Here is a 20,840-nt window from a genome sequence, read left to right as displayed (position 1 = left end):
AGTTGCCAAAAAATTAATACTCAAGTAAAGTACAGATACTCAAAAAGTGGACTTAAGTACAGTACTCAAGTAAATGTACTTTATCACTGTCCACCTCTGAAATTAATATAAAAGGTTTGAAATTGTTGTCATTTTTTTTCTATACAATCACGGCATCTAATAATCTAATGATTGTACATAATTATACTAAATGGGATTGTGTTCTTTTCTAAATATTCATCAGTTCATTGTATATATTGTTTGCAGTACCTTGAATGGCACCAGCTTATTCATTTATTCATTTAATCCTATTCTCAAAAATACATTTTAACTCATTGCTGTTGTTGTTGTTGTTGTTTTTTTTACTTGTTGACCTAAAAACAACCACATGTTCACTGGGTTTAATAAACGGGTTTAAACTAAGAGTCAGTGGTCCAGTGTAGATTGTTTTCACACCGTAGTGCTCGTAATTCCAACTCTTACCGCATAACTTGTTCTTGTACAGTTGATTTATTTTCACATGTTAAATTTCACACGATTTTCTCTCACATCAGTGCTTATTTCTTACATATTGTTCACATGTTTTCTTGAGGTTAAATATGTAATTCCCTTCCAACACACTGAAATGCACCTTCACACGTTTTTCATCTCATTATCTCTAGCCGCTTTATCCTGTTCTACAGGGTCGCAGGCGAGCTGGAGCCTATCCCAGCTGACTACGGGCGAAAGGCGGGGTACACCCTGGACAAGTCGCCAGGTCATCACAGGGCTGACACATAGACACAGACAACCATTCACACTCACATTCACACCTACGGTCAATTTAGAGTCACCAGTTAACCTAACCTGCATGTCTTTGGACTGTGGGGGAAACCGGAGCACCCGGAGGAAACCCACGCGGACACGGGGAGAACATGCAAACTCCGCACAGAAAGGCCCTCGCCGGCCACGGGGCTCGAACCCGGAACCTTCTTGCTGTGAGGCGACAGCGTTACTCTACTACTAGGATATCAGCTCATATACCGTGAGTTGGGCGGCACGGTGGTGTAGTGGTTAGCGCTGTCGCCTCACAGCAAGAAGGTCCTGGGTTCGAGCCCCGGGGCCGGCGAGGGCCTTTCTGTGCGGAGTTTGCATGTTCTCCCCGTGTCCGCGTGGGTTTCCTCCGGGTGCTCCGGTTTCCCCCACAGTCCAAAGACATGCAGGTTAGGTTGACTGGTGACTCTAAATTGAGCGTAGGTGTGAATGTGAGTGTGAATGGTTGTCTGTGTCTATGTGTCAGCCCTGTGATGACCTGGCGACTTGTCCAGGGTGTACCCCGCCTTTCACCCGTAGTCAGCTGGGATAGGCTCCAGCTTGCCTGCGACCCTGTAGAAGGATAAAGCGGCTAGAGATAATGAGATGAGATGAGATACCGTGAGTTGAGAAAAACAAAATGGCGGAACGTGTTGGCGAACGAAATAAAAGACGGAGGACAAAATAAAAACTCTACTCGAAAACAAAACCCCAAAAATTGTTATCAAGTATTTAAAAGAAACAGAAATAGCTAAAAACCAAGACCAGCACACCACGGTGTAAAACAGGACACTGGCGACCACAGACTGATAGAACATCCACAGGAGCTTCCTACAGATGTTAAAGGACCGCAGCCTCCTAAGGAAGTATAGCCTGCTCTGTCGCTTCCTGTATAAGTGATTGGTGTTACAAGTCCAGTCCAGCCCGAGGTACGTTGAGGAATCCACAGCCTCCACCTCGACTCCCTGATGAGATATAGTGCACAATGAATAACTTTTTTCCTGTAAAAAAGTTTCCTGATGTCATTTGTTTATTACCAAGGGCATAAAGTGTCAAGGGTAGGTTTACATACAGGGAATAAAATGATAATGACTTGTGCACTCTGTAGTGCACTAAAATTCCAGGTCGTGACAATATGCACGTACTCACTCACTCACACCTACAACCGCCCCCCCCCCCCCCCCCCCACACACACACACACACAGTTTGTGTATCCACCCAACATAATCACAGCTTCTTTTTTTTAATGAATGTGCATTATTTACTTTAACACATGGTGTGATTTTAAGTGAATTTGAACACAACAGACCTTGTTTTTTCAAGGGCCCTCAAAAGTGTACAAGGGTTGGAAGAAAAAGAGAAGATGAAACCAGAGTAGACTAAACATTTAACATTCATACAGGAGGTTTATTTCCAGCACACACACACACACACACACACACACACTCAGTGTCTAAAGCAGATAGAAAGCAGGCGGGGTGAAAATGCACACGTGGAATCCAGTCCCGAGAATGATTGACATTCGGCTTAGCCAATCAGAGCGCAGATGAGTGACGTTGCGTCCAGATTTGAGCCAATCGCTGATTACGTGGGCGATTTGTTCAAAAATAACGGGAAAAAAAAAACAACCAAGGAAAAAGAAAATCAGGAAAAGCTGGAAAGAAGGTGATGGAGAGGATGTGGAAGTTCGTGTTCGTGATGTTTTAACAGTTTTCCTTTTCAAAAGTGAAGAAGAAAAGACGAGAAGTCATCTTGATAATAAACTCATCCCTTCTTCATCCCTCTTTCTTCTCCAGTCTGTAAGGGTAAGTGGGGAAAAAACATACCAGTGTTTATTTATTTGTTTGTTTATTTAGTTGTAGCATTTATAACTTCATCATCTTATAGCTATCAGGGATTTTTTTAAATATAAAAATGTTTATTGGTTACAAACACTTAATTATTTAATTAAGAAAAAATTCATTCAGGAAAAAGTTCACTATAATAATTAATTATCACTCAAATATAATTATTGTAAAAAAAGAAGCAAAGAAAAAAAAGTTGTGTATTAACCTTTATACATATGAACTTAGTCTTGATTTAGTTTTTACTTTATTATTATTATTATTATTATTATTATTATTAATAAATACAACATATACATATTATAAATCACACTCAGCATCCACTTTAATAGGAACTTGTTCTTGATTCTAACCCGATGTGTTCTTCTGTTTTCTGTTGCATGCTGAGATGCTTTTCTCTTCACCGTGGTTGTAAAGAGTAATTATATGAGTTACTATATCCTTCCTGGTAAAAAAAAAGTTATAACCTCCTTGAATCTGGCCGTGTTCCTCTGACTCTCTCTTATCAACAAGGCGTTTGTTTTGTTCCCACCCACAGAACTGTCTCTCACTCACTTGATGTTTTTTGTTTTCTGCACCATTCTGTGTGGGCGACACGGTGGTGTAGTGGTTAGCGCTGTCGCCTCACAGCAAGAAGGTCCGGGTTCGAGCCCTGTGGCCGGCGAGGGCCTTTCTGTGCGGAGTTTGCATGTTCTCCCCGTGTCCGCGTGGGTTTCCTCCGGGTGCTCCGGTTTCCCCCACAGTCCAAAGACATGCAGGTTAGGTTAACTGGTGACTCTAAATTGAGCGTAGGTGTGAATGTGAGTGTGAATGGTTGTCTGTGTCTATGTGTCAGCCCTGTGATGACCTGGCGACTTGTCCAGGGTGTACCCCGCCTTTCGCCCGTAGTCAGCTGGGATAGGCTCCAGCTTGCCTGCGACCCTGTAGAACAGGATAAAGCGGCTACAGGTAATGAGATGAGATGAGACCATTCTGTGTAAACTCTCGAGACTGTTGTGTGTGAAAACCCCAGGAGATCAGCAGTTTCTGAAAGACTCAAACCAGTCCATCTGGCTCAAACCAACACCCGTAATTTTTCCCATTCTGATGTTTGAACATCATGAACATTAACTGAAGCTCTCGATTTGTATCTGCATGATTTGATGCATCGACTGATTAGAGAAACGCATCAAACACAACAGCAGGTGGATGGATGGGTGTTCATTAGAAAGTGATTAGGATTTTAAAACCCCACTAAAGTATTCCTTTTAAGCGGGATGACTAGAAAGAACAAAACGGCAACTGAAGATAAACCATCATCGCCCACGCTCGGCCCCGCCCACTCAGAGTAGTGGATTGAGATGACAGGAAGTGAACATTGTCCCGGTCACTGGTTTTGATCATGCTGGCCTTTACAGGCAGCTCTTGAGAGAGTCTTGACTGAGAAAACCAGGTTCCCGGAGGATAAACACTGTACTTATAAACCCTCATCTTCAGAGTCTCCTTCGCTTTCCTGTAGTTCCTAATAAAGTGGCCAATGAGTATATATATCGTGTTACTTGTACGTCAGTAAAGAAAGCAGAATATTACATCAGAGATATTTAAGAGTTCTATCAGATATTACACATTTTGCACGTAAAACTCACAGCTCATTTCCTTATAAAACTGCTGTTCGAGCAAAGCATCATCACACCACGTATTGCTCATCTCATCTCATTATCTCTAGCCGCTTTATCCTTCTACAGGGTCGCAGGCAAGCTGGAGCCTATCCCAGCTGACTACGGGTGAAAGGCAGGGTACACCCTGGACAAGTCGCCAGGTCATCACAGGGCTGACACATAGACACAGACAACCATTCACATTCACACCTACGCTCAATTTAGAGTCACCAGTTAACTTAACCTGCATGTCTTTGGACTGTGGGGGAAACCGGAGCACCCGGAGGAAACCCACGCGGACACGGGGAGAACATGCAAACTCCGCACAGAAAGGCCCTCGCCGGCCACGGGGCTCGAACCCGGACCTTCTTGCTGTGAGGCGACAGCGCTAACCACTACACCACCGTGCTGCCAGCCACCACGTATTGATTTTATTTAATTTATTACCGTTTACTACCGTTTTTACACATATTTTTAAAATGTAGAAACGTTTAATTTCATTATCTTTGAAAGCGTCTTTGCTCTACGGTATTTCTTTATACACTGTGCTGTAATTTAACATACTCTTATAATATACATGATATGCACATATACACAATTCCTTGCATAACCTTTCCACATTTTGTACTGATGAACATCATGTAACAATCGTTATTGGGAGTTCATGTCATGAATCGACACAAATTTGGCGTAATATCGTAACAGGAGGAAACATCAGTACAGTTCATAAAATGACGTGAGCAATAAAAGATGACAGGGTCATGAGAAATAATCCACCATGAGATGGATTCTGTGTGATTCGCAAACTAGAGTTAATCTTTTAAAACGCTGTACAGTTTGATTATTTTCCAATAACAGCACACCGTGAAGTGCTTTATTCCTTTTTATACTACAGGGATTTGCCAGTGAAACAACGCCTCGTACCGTTTCTCTGTTTTAGTTACATTAAAGCTAGACGGCCTTTCGATTTCATGAAATCGGTGAAATTTAGTTCCGTCTGAAATGTGGTCATTATGATATATGTTTATTTCTGTAATATCTCACCAAATATCAGGCCATTCTGTGGCTGGGAAGTTGTTTAATTTGAGGGGATTAAAGCAAATAATGTGCATGAAATCGCTCGCTTCGCGCAGTCAAGCAGACAGAGGAAGTCCGTGTGCGCATGCGCAGGTTTACCTTCTTCTTCTTCTTTTGTGTTTTACGGCAGCTGGCATCCACAGTGTTGCATTACTGCCATCTACAGCTTTCCCTTTGAGCGTGCACTGACAGTTCCATCATTCTGTCGCTAAATGAACAGCTGATCACGCCGAGGTGCTCGCTGAGTGCCCATATTTATTAGTTTGGTCCTGCGTTTCCTTTCCTTCGTATAGAACATAATGTCTTTTCTTCTCGCTTTCTTTCCGTTACTGTAGTCGGTCTTTCACATTTCATTCGCACACTCACGCCCTCCATTTTTCTCTCCTGTTTCAAATTTGTATCCCACAATGCCTTGTGCGAACGGGGATGGGGAAAGCCCACTTACTCGTTCACTACTCCCTATATAGGGAATTACTGTATAAAGGACTATACATTGAGCTCATTGGTAAAATGAAAAAACGCTTTCGGACACTACTCCGTCGCGCTGGTATTTGCGTCATTACTGTCGCACAATTAAAACGTGCCAGATCAGTCGGCTGGTGGGTTTCAAAATAATAAATACACGCATGTGTTTTTGTGATAAATCCATATTATACTGAGCGCATTTCCCACATTAATCAATACAAAGTCCCTGCAGCTTTCAGTTCTTTTAAATCAAGCCTGAATACTTTCTTCTTCGCCTCTACCTTTTATTAAATCAAATTTGAGACTTTTAATTTGATTTCTTTCAATGTGACCGCAATGCATGATGGGATATATTGCTTTGGTTAGTGACCATCGTTGTACACTACTTTTCGTGATGCATTGTGGGATACTTTGAGTGCACTATATAGGGTGTAAATAATCCTCACTAAGGTTTCGGACAGCACTACAAAATGGCGTCCTCACTATATAGTGCCCTATATAATGAATAGGGAGCGATTTCGGACACAGGGGTTGTCTAAAGACGTGCGCGCCCTCTTTGCTGATGTAACCAAGCCGGAAGTTTTGTTTGTTTTGATAGCAATCAGGAAAGTTTGAAAAAGGTAGGCAGGAATCGTCATTTAAACTTGTTTTTGTGCAATACTTCGTTTGGAAAACAGTTTTCAAAATGGCGGCACTGACACCTGGCTGACACTTCACGTTTCGAAGTCTCGCACAAGTCTCGTGAAGATCGCGCAGATAAGCGACGCCTGCCGTGGACCAAACGAACTAAATTCAACACGGCTAAAAACCGAATAGGCCGATACGTATAATATTTAATTGCAATTAGTTGCCAATACGGGTCACGATATAAGGTTACTGAAACCGAAAACATCATTGAATAACACGTTAATTAAGAAATAAAGCAAGTTTAAAAATGACTTCAGTTCCCCTTTAATTGTTCTATTTTTTTTTTTTTATTAAATTGGAAGTCTGTGATTCAAATTCAGAAGCTTTCGGTCCACTAAACAAAAATAATTGGGTGTCGGGAAAATTCTTTTAATGACCTAGACTTGAAAAATCTGAAAGGCCGTCTACCTTTAATAGTGCGGAAAGTCAAAGAAACAAGTTAGTTCTTGTTCTCACTTACATTGTAGAACTTATAACCACTCACTCCATCACTGGACGTGCTTTTTTCTGCCTCTTGAAGTTACTAGGCAAAAAAAAAACCCACGCAGGTAATAATGTTTCAGCGGATAAATGAAAAACTTAATGTTAGAGCTTACAAAGCGCTGACGCTGGAGACTCCTTCTATAAAAGATAAACAATGATAAGCAACAGTACATTTTTCGAGACTTGCATGATGTGGCACGCTACATTCGTTGTAGCTACAGGTCCCTGTGAATGAGCTGTTACTATAGAAACGATATCAGAACAAGCGCATTAAAATAAATCTGTGATGTGAATTACAGCCGGATCTACTTTCAGCGCTGCTGTTGTGGGAAATGAATTAATACACATATTATAAGACGCCAAAGAAATTGTAAGTGCATTAGTATTCACGCCTCATGCTGTAACAGACCCATCAGAAACCGTGTCTCTGTTTCAGTTTGTATCTTCATGTCGTCTGAGATGATCTAATACATCACCACCCTTCTTTTCACCTGAAGGACGTGGTGAATATTTATCAGGCGGTGATTATAAATAAACACGACAATGGCAGCCGATCAGACAGCCGGCCCTCTCTCCACTCAAGGGCTCTCAGGAGTCATCTGGTCTCCATGGCGATGGATGGAGGGATAGAGGTCCTGCTGAAAACAGAATCGGAGAGGGAGGTTCTGATGTTTTGCTCCTCTTATTGCTGTTATCTAAGGCATGAGTTTAAAAATAATGCCATAGAAAGGTCAAATAATGTTTTGGTCGTCAGTGATGTTGGTGGTCTCGGAACGCAACCAAGGACAGTTCTGGTTGTGCGAGAAGTTTTTGACCATAATCTCAGATTGTGAATGTTGCTACGAAGTTCATATAAAAGCCACTGATAAAAGAATGGCTTAGGATGATGACAAACTCAGGCCATTATTAAAAAATGTTCTGTTTCCGTTCCACTGGCCAGGTGAGTGCTGTTGAAATTTTTTTTTTTTAACGCTGGTTTTTCGATATTTTTTGGGCTTTTTTCACCTTTATTATACAGGACAGTGTAGAGACAGGAAATGAGCAGGAGAGAGAGAGACAGGGAGGGATCAGGAAATGACCTCAGGTCGGAATCGAACCCGGGTCCCAGGATTTATGCACGGGCGATTGCTCTAAGACAACGAGGGAGGCTCAGCCTCCTCTAAAAATGACGAACATCGTGTAGGATGAATTGCGCTAGGCTTATGTTATAGCCGACCTTATAACATTGCTATTTCAGATCCAGAATCATAGAAATATATGTGCTCAACCCACTACAGTGCGAAATCATTCCCTTATAACTTTAATGTGTGCGTGAGTTTTTCCCCCTCGTGACAGCGCGATGCAGCGCAGCCTCAGTGCACTTCAATGGCATTTGGGAGCTCTGCGCTTTTCAATCTCAAAATGCAAGACGATTATTGGACAGATACTGCGAAAACGCCCGCCCACGGAGTCTCACGGACTCCCAGCCTCAGTGGACTTCAGTGGCATTTGGGAGCTCTGCGCTTTTCAATCTCAAAATGCAAGACGGTTGTTGGACAAATACTGCGAAAACGCCCGCCCACGGACTCCCAGCCTCACAGTGGGAGGGACATGGCAGTTTCCGCGAGGAGACTGGTGATTGGTGAAAGCGGCCGGATATTTTCTTTGATTGACAGCTCATTTCAAATATAGACAGGCAATGAATCTCAGTTCAGTCCCATGTGGATTCGCAAGTGCTGTGGTGTATTGTAAGAGATCAGCTTACATTTCGATTTCATTCATTACATACGGTTTCTACCAGCTTTTTTAGTTTGTATATATTTTCATTGTAAATAAAGTGTAAATATAGTGTTGTCAAGTTTGCTATCTTAGTTCCAGAAATGTTGTTTATTTGAGTGACTGAACTTGAACTTGAGGGGGCTAGTCAGCTAGCAAGAAAGCTGCGCACGGATGCCAAGCATTGCTGATTTAATTTTGGCGAAGCCATTTGCCAGTCTTCCTTTCGAGGAAAAAATTAAAATTAAAGAGCAGGGTAGACCAACGCCTCAAATTGACTTGGTGAAAAAGGTAGGGAATAATACTCGTTCCTTTCAGCTCTCCTGGCACGAGAAAGTGAATTGGCTAACAGCAAGTGACCCACATCAACAACAGTAAATAGGCTACTTTAGTAATATGTCATGGATGGACCAAAAATATAGAATCTATTTAAAATGTTTATGCTGAGTATATTATATTGGAATATATATTTTTCTGGATATGAATTAAACACAGCTACAATTTGGAAAACATTTTTAAACAAAAACACAGCCGAGAACATTTCACACTACAGACCTGGATTAAAAGTGAAGGGTTATCAAAATTGTCAATAAAACATTTCTCAGTCAAAATAAGTAAAATATAGGGAAAGTGTTATTGAATGAAATGTGTGGCCCCCAGCTCTATGTTTGGCTCCCCAAGGTCAGTGCTTGTGCCTATTCCAGAACACTCTGCTGTTACTGCTGAGGTTCCTGACAAAGAGCTGCTTTCAATAATGATCAATTTTTAAACAACATGCCACAATTTTAAAATATAAAATGTTAAAATATACCCCCCCCCCCCACACACACACACACACACACCACCATCATGTATATTGGACAGTAGGCTAATGGGCCAAAAGAACCTGTTATTTCACAGTTTGTGACCCTGCCAACAATCAGCCAGATCAGAGGCAAGAGTATGGGCAAAATTGATGTTTTTTCTTTTAAAATCTGGAAATATCGTAACCGACCAGCCTCGCCTGTTTGAAAGGCTACCAGCCGCCACTGGATTTATGGTGTGGCGCCTTATCCACCTGAGCCACGATGCCCCCGAGTTTTTCAACATTTTTTTTCGGGTTCATAAATCTAAAATCGAACTTGACATTTACGCATTCCCAGGGCTTTCCACTAAGGCTCATACTAGCCAGCCATGACAAATAAGTAGCCAGCCGGGGGGGAGTAAACACAGAATAAACTCCTGTGCACGCAGTTCCCAGGATTAAATGTATTTTCCACAGACCATTTATTTATTCACTTTACTCAAATACAAAGTAAAATGGCAGTAAATCTTCTTTCTTTGAGGCGTTCCTGGCTTGTAAATCTCTTATTTTCGGTGCATGACACATTCACGCAGCTGAGCATGCTATGAATTAACAACGACAACGGTCTGCAGTGGGGCGACACAATTAAACACTCAGCGAACATTTCTCCATTTGTGTATGAAAATACACTCCAACCACTCAGTTTGGTTTCATTTACAACCAACGGTGTCTTTTGATGCCAGCACGTAATTGAACGAGAGAAGACTGGTTTACCGGAGACAAAATAAGCGTCATCTCTGCTTCTGTCCCCTCCGACACACTACTGCCTCCGCCGAGTGCGCGCGCGCACACACACCACATGTCGGGGCCGCGGATGAGTTACTCTCCCCTGATCAACGAAGTCGGCGGGGAATTTGTGGCTATTATCAGTACAAACAGCGCGAATCACAACTTAAATGAGTGCGGTTCAGTTTGACATTATTGTCAGTCCGTTAGATAAACATTTAATTTTATTAAAATCGAAAATTAATATTTAGAGCCTGTAGGCTACAAAAATAATAGTCATTAAAGTAGCCGGCTGGACTTAATTGTGTGGCCGGCAGCTGGCGCTTGTGGAAAGCCCTGCATTCCGCGCAGAATATAGAATCGAATCAGCTCTGCACATGCGTCGTGTGGCACAAAAAAATGGCAGCCACCATGAAGGAAGGAGATCCGGAGTTTTCAAATATTTGCTTAAGTGTGAAATCGCAAAATGGTATTCTGGCGAACAACAAAATAGTAAAGATTCAGAAAAACAAATCATTCAGTGATCATTTTAATAGTGTAATTTCATCCGAACTAGGCCTAACGCTCGATTTAGAACTACAAAAAGTCCGTGTGTCGGACATTTTAAGTACCTTTGTAAAAGTTTTGCAAATGTTGCAGTCATCATTTAAAATGCTAACTTAAAGTTTTTGTACAAGTTTCAGCTGATTAAACTGTCATTTTATTAAATGTGTCTGCTTTTGTAATAAAAAAGTACTGAAAGAAAAAGCAAACACAGCATTGCGATTTCTTATCCATCCATACTGTATATATATTAAAAAAAAATCCCTCCCTCCCGACTGAAAATTTTTTTGCTCATCCGGTGGACAGGAAACGGATTTTTTTTTAAGGATGGCCTCAAAACGGCTCCTCTTCGTCAATGAAGAGCTTCATCGTATCATTTTCTTTAATCGCAGGTCTGTTGTTGGAGGATCTTCACATGTTATCGCATATTGTTTGTTAGAGAATTTAGCCAAGGTTAAAAATATGGTCTTAACATTAATTATTATTATTATATGGTTACATGCAAATGCAAGAACTGTCGCTGTAGTCCATACTCGGGGGTTAAAAGTAAATCCGTATTCTAAATGTAAACACAGACATGATTTGAGAAATTGGAACAAACATGGAACAGATAACAAGGCGCAGAAACAACTCGGGATGTAACGGATACATTGCGATGCGATGCAAAAACATCGACGATGTGCGATTCACATTATTGGATGAATTATGCATTTAATGCACTTGCATTGTTTCAACACCGGAGGTCTCAATCTGTCTAACTCATCGATTGGTAAAAAACGAAACAAACGTCGTGGCTCCATTGCCTTCCGTTCTACAGAACTGAAGCCAAAATTCCTCCACCATGTTGTCAAATTTGGAGCCGGAGTCTGTGCAGTAGAGACGAGACTCTGAGTACACCTATTCATTTGGTTTGCCCCGCCCCCTTTTCTCAATACATAGTTTTCACTGATGTCACGGCATTCCGGGGAACGCCCTCCAGCCGCCATCTTGTGGGGCAAACAAAACGGACCATCGCCATTACCGGCAACGTTATCTCGGACGAATTTATGAAGTTATATCGTCAGTTTTCTAAAATAAAGATTGTAATATTTGTAATATTTTTTATAATATTGAACCTCTGTATTATTGAACCCATTTTTGATTTGTTTAGCTTTACACAAACAAAAATGTATATCGTTTTGTGTTGTTTATTATACAGAAATAAAAAAGGAGTCGCCATTTGTCTTCATCAAAATTGTGAATCATGAAGCCGGGATCACGAATCAAATGGTGACCAGAGTTACACCTCTAGAAACAAATGACAAGAACATAAAGTAGAAACAGCGTGGAATTTTAAAAAAACCCAAACTAATCAAGGTGAAACACGGAACAGGTGAACACAGTAGGGTAATCAACCAGTGACAGGGCGAGGTGGAGAACAAAACCAAAACCAAAGACATATGAAGGAAGACTGAATAATAGCAAGCAGTGCTTGTGGTGCTGGGAATGGTGAGTCATGCTGAGAACGGAAATTCATAACTGAAACCATATTACATTACTGCCATTTAGCAGATGCTCTTATTAAGATCGATATACAATATGCCCAGAGTAGTTCGGGGTTAGGTGCCTTGCTCGAGAGCATTTCAGCCATTCCTGCTGGTCCAGGAAATTGAACCAGCGACCTTTTGGTCCTAAAGCTGCTTCTCTAACCTTTAGGACATGAAACGTGGTTACTATACTGTACATACAGTAGATTGAGAGATTAAGCTGGAGATTGCTAGATTATTTTTTTTAACTCTTTAAGGAAAATATTACTATTGTTAAAATAAAGACAGACAGAAATTAAGAAAATGGTACGGTAGAGTATCCCATAGAAGTCTCACTGTACTGTACTGACTGTACAAATATTTAGTTTAGTAACTCTAGTTACTAAAATGGTCGCATGGTGATGCAGTGCATTCGATTTTAGCTCGGGTTACCGTCTGTATAAAGTTTCACATGTTTTCATGTTTCCATGTCAGTTTCCTCCAAGTTCTCCAGATTCTTCCAACCTCACAAAAGCATGCCAGGTGGTGGACTGGCTATGTTAAATTGCCCCAGGTATGAAAATGTGTGTGTGTGTGTATTTGTACTTGCTACATATTGAGGACCGGAATGCATTTTTTAACCAAGAGAGCTGGGATATTTTTGGCTGGTCCTCACGTCTTCAAAGGGCTGTTTGAGGATTAAGACTTAGTTTTAGAGTTCAGGTTAGAATTAGGCTTAGGTTTGGGTGAGGGAAAGGGGTGGGGATAGGGTAAGGGGTGTGGTGATACATTTAAAGAAAGAAAGAAAAGAAAGCACAACTTTATTCATCACACACTTGTGAAATTTCCTCTCTGCATTTAACCCATCTGAAGCAGTGAACACACACGTGAGCAATGAGCGCACACACATACCCAGAGCAGTGGGCAGCCATGCTAACAGCGCCCGGGGAGCAATCGGGAGTTAGGTGCCTCGCTGAAGGGCACCTCAGGCCAAGGCCGTCCCATATTAACCTAACCGCATGTCTTTGGACTGTGCACTGTAAAAAAAAAAAGTGATCATCTCAACTTAAATTTTCTAGGCAACATGATGCAAGAGAATTTTGTGTTGAGATGGTCAACAACAAAAGGTAAGTTGGTTGAACTCAAATTTAAACACGAAAATCCTTCTTAAGTCAACAAAGATCCTTGTTAAGTCAACAAGGATTTCTGAGTTGAAATTTGAGTTCAACCAACGTACTATTTGTTGTTGACCATCTCAACTCAAAATTCTCTTGCATCATGTTGCCTAGAAAATTCTAGTTTACTCAACCTGTCTCAATTGCTGTTGACCTAACAAGGATTTCTGAGTTGAAATTTGAGTTCAACCAACGTACTACTTGTTGTTGACCATCTCAACTCAAAATTCTCTTGCATCATGTTGCCTAGAAAATTTGAGTTTACATTTGATTTCAACCAACGTATTTTTGCTGTTACCCAAATTAGGTTACTCTTCTTATAATAACAAATAAATCTCATCATCTGTAGCCGCTTTGTCCTTCTACAGGGTCGCAGGCAAGTTGGAGCCTATCCCAGCTGACTACGGGCGAAAGGCGGGGTACACCCTGGACAAGTCGCCAGGTCATCACAGGGCTGACACATAGACACAGACAACCATTCACACCTACGGTCAATTTAGAGTCGCCAGTTAACCTAACCTGCATGTCTTTGGGGGAAACCGGAGCACCCGGAGGAAACCCACGTGGACAACATGCAAACTCCACACAGAAAGGCCCTCGCCGGCCCAAGGGCTCGAACCCAGGACCTTCTTGCTGTGAGGCGACAGCGCTAACCACTACACCACCGTGCCACCCTATAACAAATAAATGTTTGCTATAATAACATGTATTTCTACATTTCATATGATGTTTTTTTCAAGTTACCTGTACCTTAAAACATACAATAAATCACTGGCGCAAAAAAGACACTTACAAATAATTGTCAAAGGAAAACACTTTTATTTGTAAGACTGTGTCTCTTGCAAATGAAAAAGAATTCTGCAATGTGCAGGAAAAAAGTGATCCACTTCCAGACAGATTGCTACATGTCAATCTCACATTTCAATTTTAGAATGAAGAACTAAAGACCTTTGTTGAAATTTACCTGAACATTAAAGTCAAGTTGGATTACAGACTATAATTTGAAATTTTGAACACATTTGTTGAATGAGTCTTTCACAAGTGTTCTGGAGTAAACTGACATTTATACCACAATAAAAAAGGGGCTCAGGCTGCATCACAAACAAGTGCTCAGGCTCCATCAGCTACTTGCACTTGACAAAATAAACTAACTGTGACTGCTGTGTCAATTTCAAAATTCAATTTTACGACAAAAAACTAAAAAAAAAACCTTAAACCTTTACCTGAGTATTCAAATCAAGTTAACCTTCACAGCTGAGCGTCAGTGTTAATATATGGACTACACACTATGATTTGATGTGATTTGCCCCTGCGCAGAGGTAAGGAAACCCCATACAGCACGTGTATATATGCGTCATTGGTTCTACCAACAAGGATACCAACATGCAGCGTTGCAACAGGTTGCAGCTAGTTCTATCAACAAGGATATCTTTGATATTTGGATGTTAAAATTCTTGATAGCTCAACATGATATCACAATGAGAGAAAGTGTATTAGGCCGACCTGGTTTAGTTGGTTGTAAGTGAAAATGACATTTCTGAGTCAAATGATATGTAAAATCTATGTTCAATCAACACCTGCCCATAAAATTTTTTACAGTGTGGGGGAAACCAGAGCACACCCACGGGGAGAACATGCAAACTCCGCACAGAAAGGCCCTCGCCGGCTGCTGGGTTCAAACCCAGAACCTTCTTGCTATGAGGCGACCGTGCTAACCACTACACCCACCATGCCGCCCGTGATTTAGTCATGATGGATAAGGTTAGGGTAAGGGGCTTGGGAATGTATTATGTTAATGAGATTCCCCACAACGATAGAAGTACAGGAATGTGTGTGTGCGCGATGGTCTTGTATCCCATCCAGGGTGTACTGCAGGGGTCTCCAAACTGATCCATAAAGGGCCATGTGGCTGCAGGTTTTCATTCCAGCCATGCAGCAGCACACCTGATTTGGCTCATTCAATCAACTGACACACCCACCCTTTAATCAAGGGTGGGTGTGGCTGCAAGTATTTGACTGTGTGAAGACAGTTCAGTTGATTGAATAAGCCAAATCAGGTGTGCTGCTGCATGGCTGGAATGAAAACCTGCAGCCACACGGCCCTTTATGGATCAGTTTGGAGACCCCTGGTGTACTGTATGAACAGGATCAAGCAATGAATGAATTTGGAAAAATTCCAAAAAGTGGAATATGTTTGGGATTAAAATGAGTCATAATCCCTGTTAACATTGCAGTTATATTTCACACTTTGTGCACAAATGGAAAACAAAATTGTACACATGGCTCGGAAACTGAAGTTTTTGAATGTGTAAGAAATATTTGTACGTGCAGATACATGTCGCAAGATGCACACGCAGGCAAAAATTTAACAGTAGGAAAATACAAATTTGGAAATATTAATATAATTTCTTCCTTTAATCCTTTAATCTTTTAAGGATGAGAGAAAGTCTTACTGAAACTGTTCTTATGGATTTTTATCTTCTTATGGCTTTTCTACAATTGCGCTTTTTATCCCCCGCTGGCCGAAAGGCCCAAAGGTGGATTATGTCGTGGCGATGTCCGTCTGTCCTGGGAAGGGTGCTCACGTTCTGAAATCAACTCGTCTCACAATTTTTTGAGGAATTTCCTGAAACTTGGCAGGATTCTTTGTTATATGTCGGTAATACGCATATTGTAATTTCGTTCAATTCAGTCGCATTTTACCAGAGTTACAGCCCTTGTTTAACAAAATTATACTTTGGCAATTTCATGAAGGTGTGTTTTCCTTCTGACATCAACTCTTCTCACAGTTTGCAGACGAATTTCTCGAAGCTTGGCAAAAGGCCTTGTTATATGACGGTAATACGCATATTGCGATTTAATTTCGTTTGTGAAAATTTTCCCACAGTTTTGACCCTTGATTAAATAACTTGTGCTTTGACAATTTCATGAGGGTGTACGTTCTTCTGAAATCAACTCCTCTCACAATTTGTGGAGGAATTTCAACAAACTTGGCAAAAGGCTTTGTTATATGACCGTTATACGCAGATTGAAATTTCGTTTAATTGTGGCAGATTTTACCAGAGTTATGCCCTTGATTATTAACAAACTTGTACTTTGGCAATTTCATCAAGGTGTGCTTGCTTTCTGAAATCAACTTCCCGTACAATTTTTATCCCCCGCTGGCCGAAAGGCCCGAAGGGGGATTATGTCGTGGCGATGTCCGTCCATCCGTCCCGGGAAGTGTGCTCACTTTCTGAAATCAACTCCCCTCACAATTTTTGGAGGAATTTCATGAAACTTGGCAGGATTCTTTGCTATATGTTGGTAATACGCCTATTGCAATTTCGTTCAATTCAGTCGCATTTTACCAGAGTTATGGCCAAGTTGCCAGGGGGGGATATTGTGCTCTCAGAGCGTTCTTGTTTGTTGTTGTTGTTGTTGTATCTTTACACCGTAAGAGTGACATGACAACAAATTCTACACTACCGTTCAAGAACAGCGATGCTCGATATACATTTTAGACCCAATTTATCCATAAAACATTAACTAAATGACTCCCACCCCTCCCCCCATATGATTAGCCATCTTCAGCCCTGATTCATCCATTCAACTCCAATAAACAGGAAGTCAAACAATCTGGTTTTTCGGGGGGCCTTTTTCTATTCACTGTTATAAAATCAATTGCATGGAAAGTCTATTTTCTGTATTATGTGAAATTTCAGTCATAAAAAATATATTTTTTATCTGTCCCAATGTTCTTGTCAACTCTGTTAACTGTGTTATACATTACCATTCAAAAGTTTGGGGTCACTTTGAAATGTCCTTATTTTTGAAAGAAAAGCACTGTTCTTTTCAACGAAGATCACTTTAAACTAATCAGAAATCCACTCTATACATTGCTAATGTGGTAAATGACTATTCTAGCTGCAAATGTCTGGTTTTTGGTGCAATATCTCCATAGGTGTATAGAGGCCCATTTCCAGCAACTCTCACTCCAGTGTTCTAATGGTACAATGTGTTTGCTCATTGCCTCAGAAGGCTAATGGATGATTAGAAAACCCTTGTACAATCATGTTAGCACAGCTGAAAACAGTTGAGCTCTTTAGAGAAGCTATAAAACTGACCTTCCTTTGAGCAGATTGAGTTTCTGGAGCATCACATTTGTGGGGTCGATTAAATGCTCAAAATGGCCAGAAAAATGTCTCGACTATATTTTCTATTCATTTTACAACTTATGGTGGTAAATAAAAGTGTGGCTTTTCATGGAAAACACAAAATTGTCTGGGTGACCCCAAACTTTTGAACGGTAGTGTATGACAACAAAAAAAGTTCCTTCTTGGAGAGAATGAATTTACCTTTGACTAAAGAAATGATGAAATGTTCTCTGTTAATTGACGACGATAGTCTTTAGTCTGTTTTATAGCATTTATTTTCATTGCCTCATAATCCTTGTAATGATAAATAGATGAACGCTGGCAACAAAATATGATAAAGTGTTCTTTCTGTTCTGTTTATTTTATCTTTCTCACCAGTTAAGAGGGTTTGGAGTTGTTGAAAGGAATTAGGCTTCAACACCCCACCCACACACACACACCCACACACACACACACACACACACACAATAGCTTCAAAGCCTCAATTTACTCTGATTGCTTTCTCTCTCTCTCTCTCTCACAAACACACTCCACCCTTTTCCTTTGAATTCTCTCCATCCTTGACATTACTTCACCTAGTTGCTTGCAGATGTCTAAAAATAGCAGCCCAGTAGTTATTTCTTTGCTATTCCCTGTTCTATTTTCCACCATTAGGGCATACTGTACACGTTTCATGACCTTTTCCGTAATTGCAAACTTGTTCATCTTTCCATAGTAAAGTCAGTAGACTTTTGTTCATTTCTATTTTATTTTAAAATCCTCGGCTCAACAAACCAATTACATCTTGTTTTATATTTCATTCACATACCTGTTTTGTCTGATAAGCAGAGAGATGTGGCACGGATGGATGAGATACAGTGCTGTTTTGTGCTGAATTATTCATCCTCCTTGAGCTTTTCAACATTTTTACATTTGCTCATAACTATCCTCGGTGTGAAGCATGGTGGTGTTAGCATCATGTTATGGTGAGGCTTTTTATCAACAGGGACTGGGAAACTGGTCAGGGTTGAGGGATATATGGATGGAGACATACACACACATCGCAGAAAACAACAGATTTGAGACCAACAATGATCTCTGTCTGATCTAAAAAGAGCTTGGGCCAATTTTGTTAACAGCAGGTTTAATAGCAGCTGTAAATGCAGTCAAATATGATATTGACCCAAGGGTGTGAATATTTATTCAACCATCAGAAGTCTGCTTTTTTTTGTTTAATTTCAGGTTTGTTTCACAAAAAATATTTTGCACCTTCAAATGGGTAAAAAGATAAGTAAGCCCTTTCAAGTCCACAAGTTCAAAAAAAAGGGGGGGAGGGGTGAATATTTATGGCCTATCTCTCTGACTGTTTCCTTGGTGTTTCAGGGAGCTGTGAGGGATTCATCATGGGGAATTTTAAAGGCCATGCGCTACCCGGCAGCTTGTTTCTGATCAGCGGTGTGTGGTGGGCGGTGAAGTACTCGCTGTGGTACGCCACCCGCAGGAACAAGAGCGCTGGTGCAGCGAGGCTCACAACAAGAGCCACACAGCACCGCCTTGAAATCTTTGAAGGAGCCGTGATGCTGTTCTGCTCTGTTATCGGTAAGTTCGACTCTGACATGTGTCCGTCCTGCACTATCAGAGGAATTAAACAATTACCAGTGGGGTGATGTGATGAAGCACAGTTACTGTTACCACAAATTGGAAGTTGATTATTTTTCTGTAACATCTTGTCCTATTTCTGTCCTGTTTATTCCTCTTATTCTTGTAAACAAAGCATTTGAAGGAAACTGGTTCAATGACACATACTGTATGGACCTTGCCGATCTTCTTAGCATAGCAACCAAACATCAGGTGTTCCATGATGCTAACACCAACTGGGAATCCATGGCCTAATGGTTAGAGGAGCAGCTTTGGGCCCAAAAGGTCACCAGTTTGATTCCCTGGACCAGTAGGAATGGCTGAAGTTCCCTTGAGTAAGACACCTAACCCCCAACTGCTCCTCAGGTTGTTCTGGGTATGTTGTACATCGCTCTGGATAAGAGAGTCTGCTAAATGCCTGTAATGTAATGCAATATAATGTTCCAATTTAATGGAACAGTATATGAACAGATTGATGGCGTTGCTATGGGTTCCCCACTCGGGCCTCTGCTAGCCACCATGTTTATGTGTTCAATCGCGATAACTCTTCAGCAAGAAGGTCAAATGCCAGAATATTATCAGAGATAAGTTGATGACACTGTAGTAATAATGCCGAATAAAGTGGAAGCCTCAAAATTATTGGATGTCCTAAATTGTTGCCATACCTTTTTAAAGATTACCATGGAAATTGAGAAAGATGGCATGCTTCCCTTTCTCGGCTTACAGCTTCTCAGTAAGTCCGGTCCAGTGTTTTAGTCGAGTCACTAAACCTTGAGTCCGAGTCCAGTCTCGAGTCCACAGTGTTCAAGTCTGAGTCCACAGTGTTCAAGTCCGAGTCCAGTCTCGAGTGCACAGTGTTCAAGTCCGAGTCCACAGTGTTCAAGTCCGAGTCCAGTCTCGAGTCCACAGTGTTCAAGTCCGAGTCCAGTCTCAAGTCCACAGTGTTCAAGTCCGAGTCCACAGTGTTCAAGTCCGAGTCCAGTCTCGAGTCCACAGTGTTCAAGTCCGAGTCCAGTCTCAAGTCCCCAGTGTTCAAGCCCGAGTCCAGTCTCGAGTCCACAGTGTTCAAGTCTGAGTCAAGTCCAAGCCATTAAAGAATGTTTCAAGTCGAGTCCACTACTGATATGAGTCAAGTCTGACACAAGCCCCGCCCACTATCAGCAGGGCAAATAACATGAGAAAGGGTTAACACTAGCTAGTTCATCGCTCAGCAAGCAAGCCCCGCCCACTATCAACAGAGCAATAAACATAGCTTGTCACTTCCTTCTCTGGGTGGAGTCTTACCAAATGATGATTGAAGTTCGAGGTTGTCCCTGTCGTCTCCTCGATAGTTCTTCTACATATGGAACACATAGCAGTGCATTTTTTCCCACTGCACGAGAAGTCTGTATAAGCAAAGTGGACAATCCTAGGGGCGTCTCTCCAGGCATTTTAGTGCCATTAACGTTAGTTTGTTCCTGAACATGATGTATGAACAGGTGAATGTGCATCCTCTTGCACAAAATTAGTATAAAAATTAATGTTGATGTAAATATAAATATCTTATACCAAATTATTATGGCATGTTACAAAAAT

The 20,840-nt window shown here is 41.2% G+C and overlaps 1 protein-coding gene across 1 annotated transcript in view; it reads left to right on the top strand.

The window, feature by feature from the left end:
• Positions 1–2,457: 2,457 nt before the first annotated feature.
• tmem45a (transmembrane protein 45a) overlaps positions 2,458–20,840 on the top strand; it is a 49,988-nt gene continuing 31,605 nt past the window's right edge. The window contains exons 1-2 of the mRNA XM_060920147.1: positions 2,458–2,576; positions 19,011–19,226. Coding sequence (XP_060776130.1) covers positions 19,031–19,226 — 196 coding nt within the window. The 5' untranslated portion in view covers positions 2,458–2,576; positions 19,011–19,030. The remainder of the gene's footprint in view (positions 2,577–19,010; positions 19,227–20,840) is intronic.

Source organism: Neoarius graeffei, chromosome 4, assembly GCF_027579695.1.
Source record: "Neoarius graeffei isolate fNeoGra1 chromosome 4, fNeoGra1.pri, whole genome shotgun sequence".
Taxonomy (NCBI): domain Eukaryota; kingdom Metazoa; phylum Chordata; class Actinopteri; order Siluriformes; family Ariidae; genus Neoarius; species Neoarius graeffei.
Note: the sequence above shows the minus strand (reverse complement) of the source record. Positions and strands in the feature narration are given on the sequence as shown.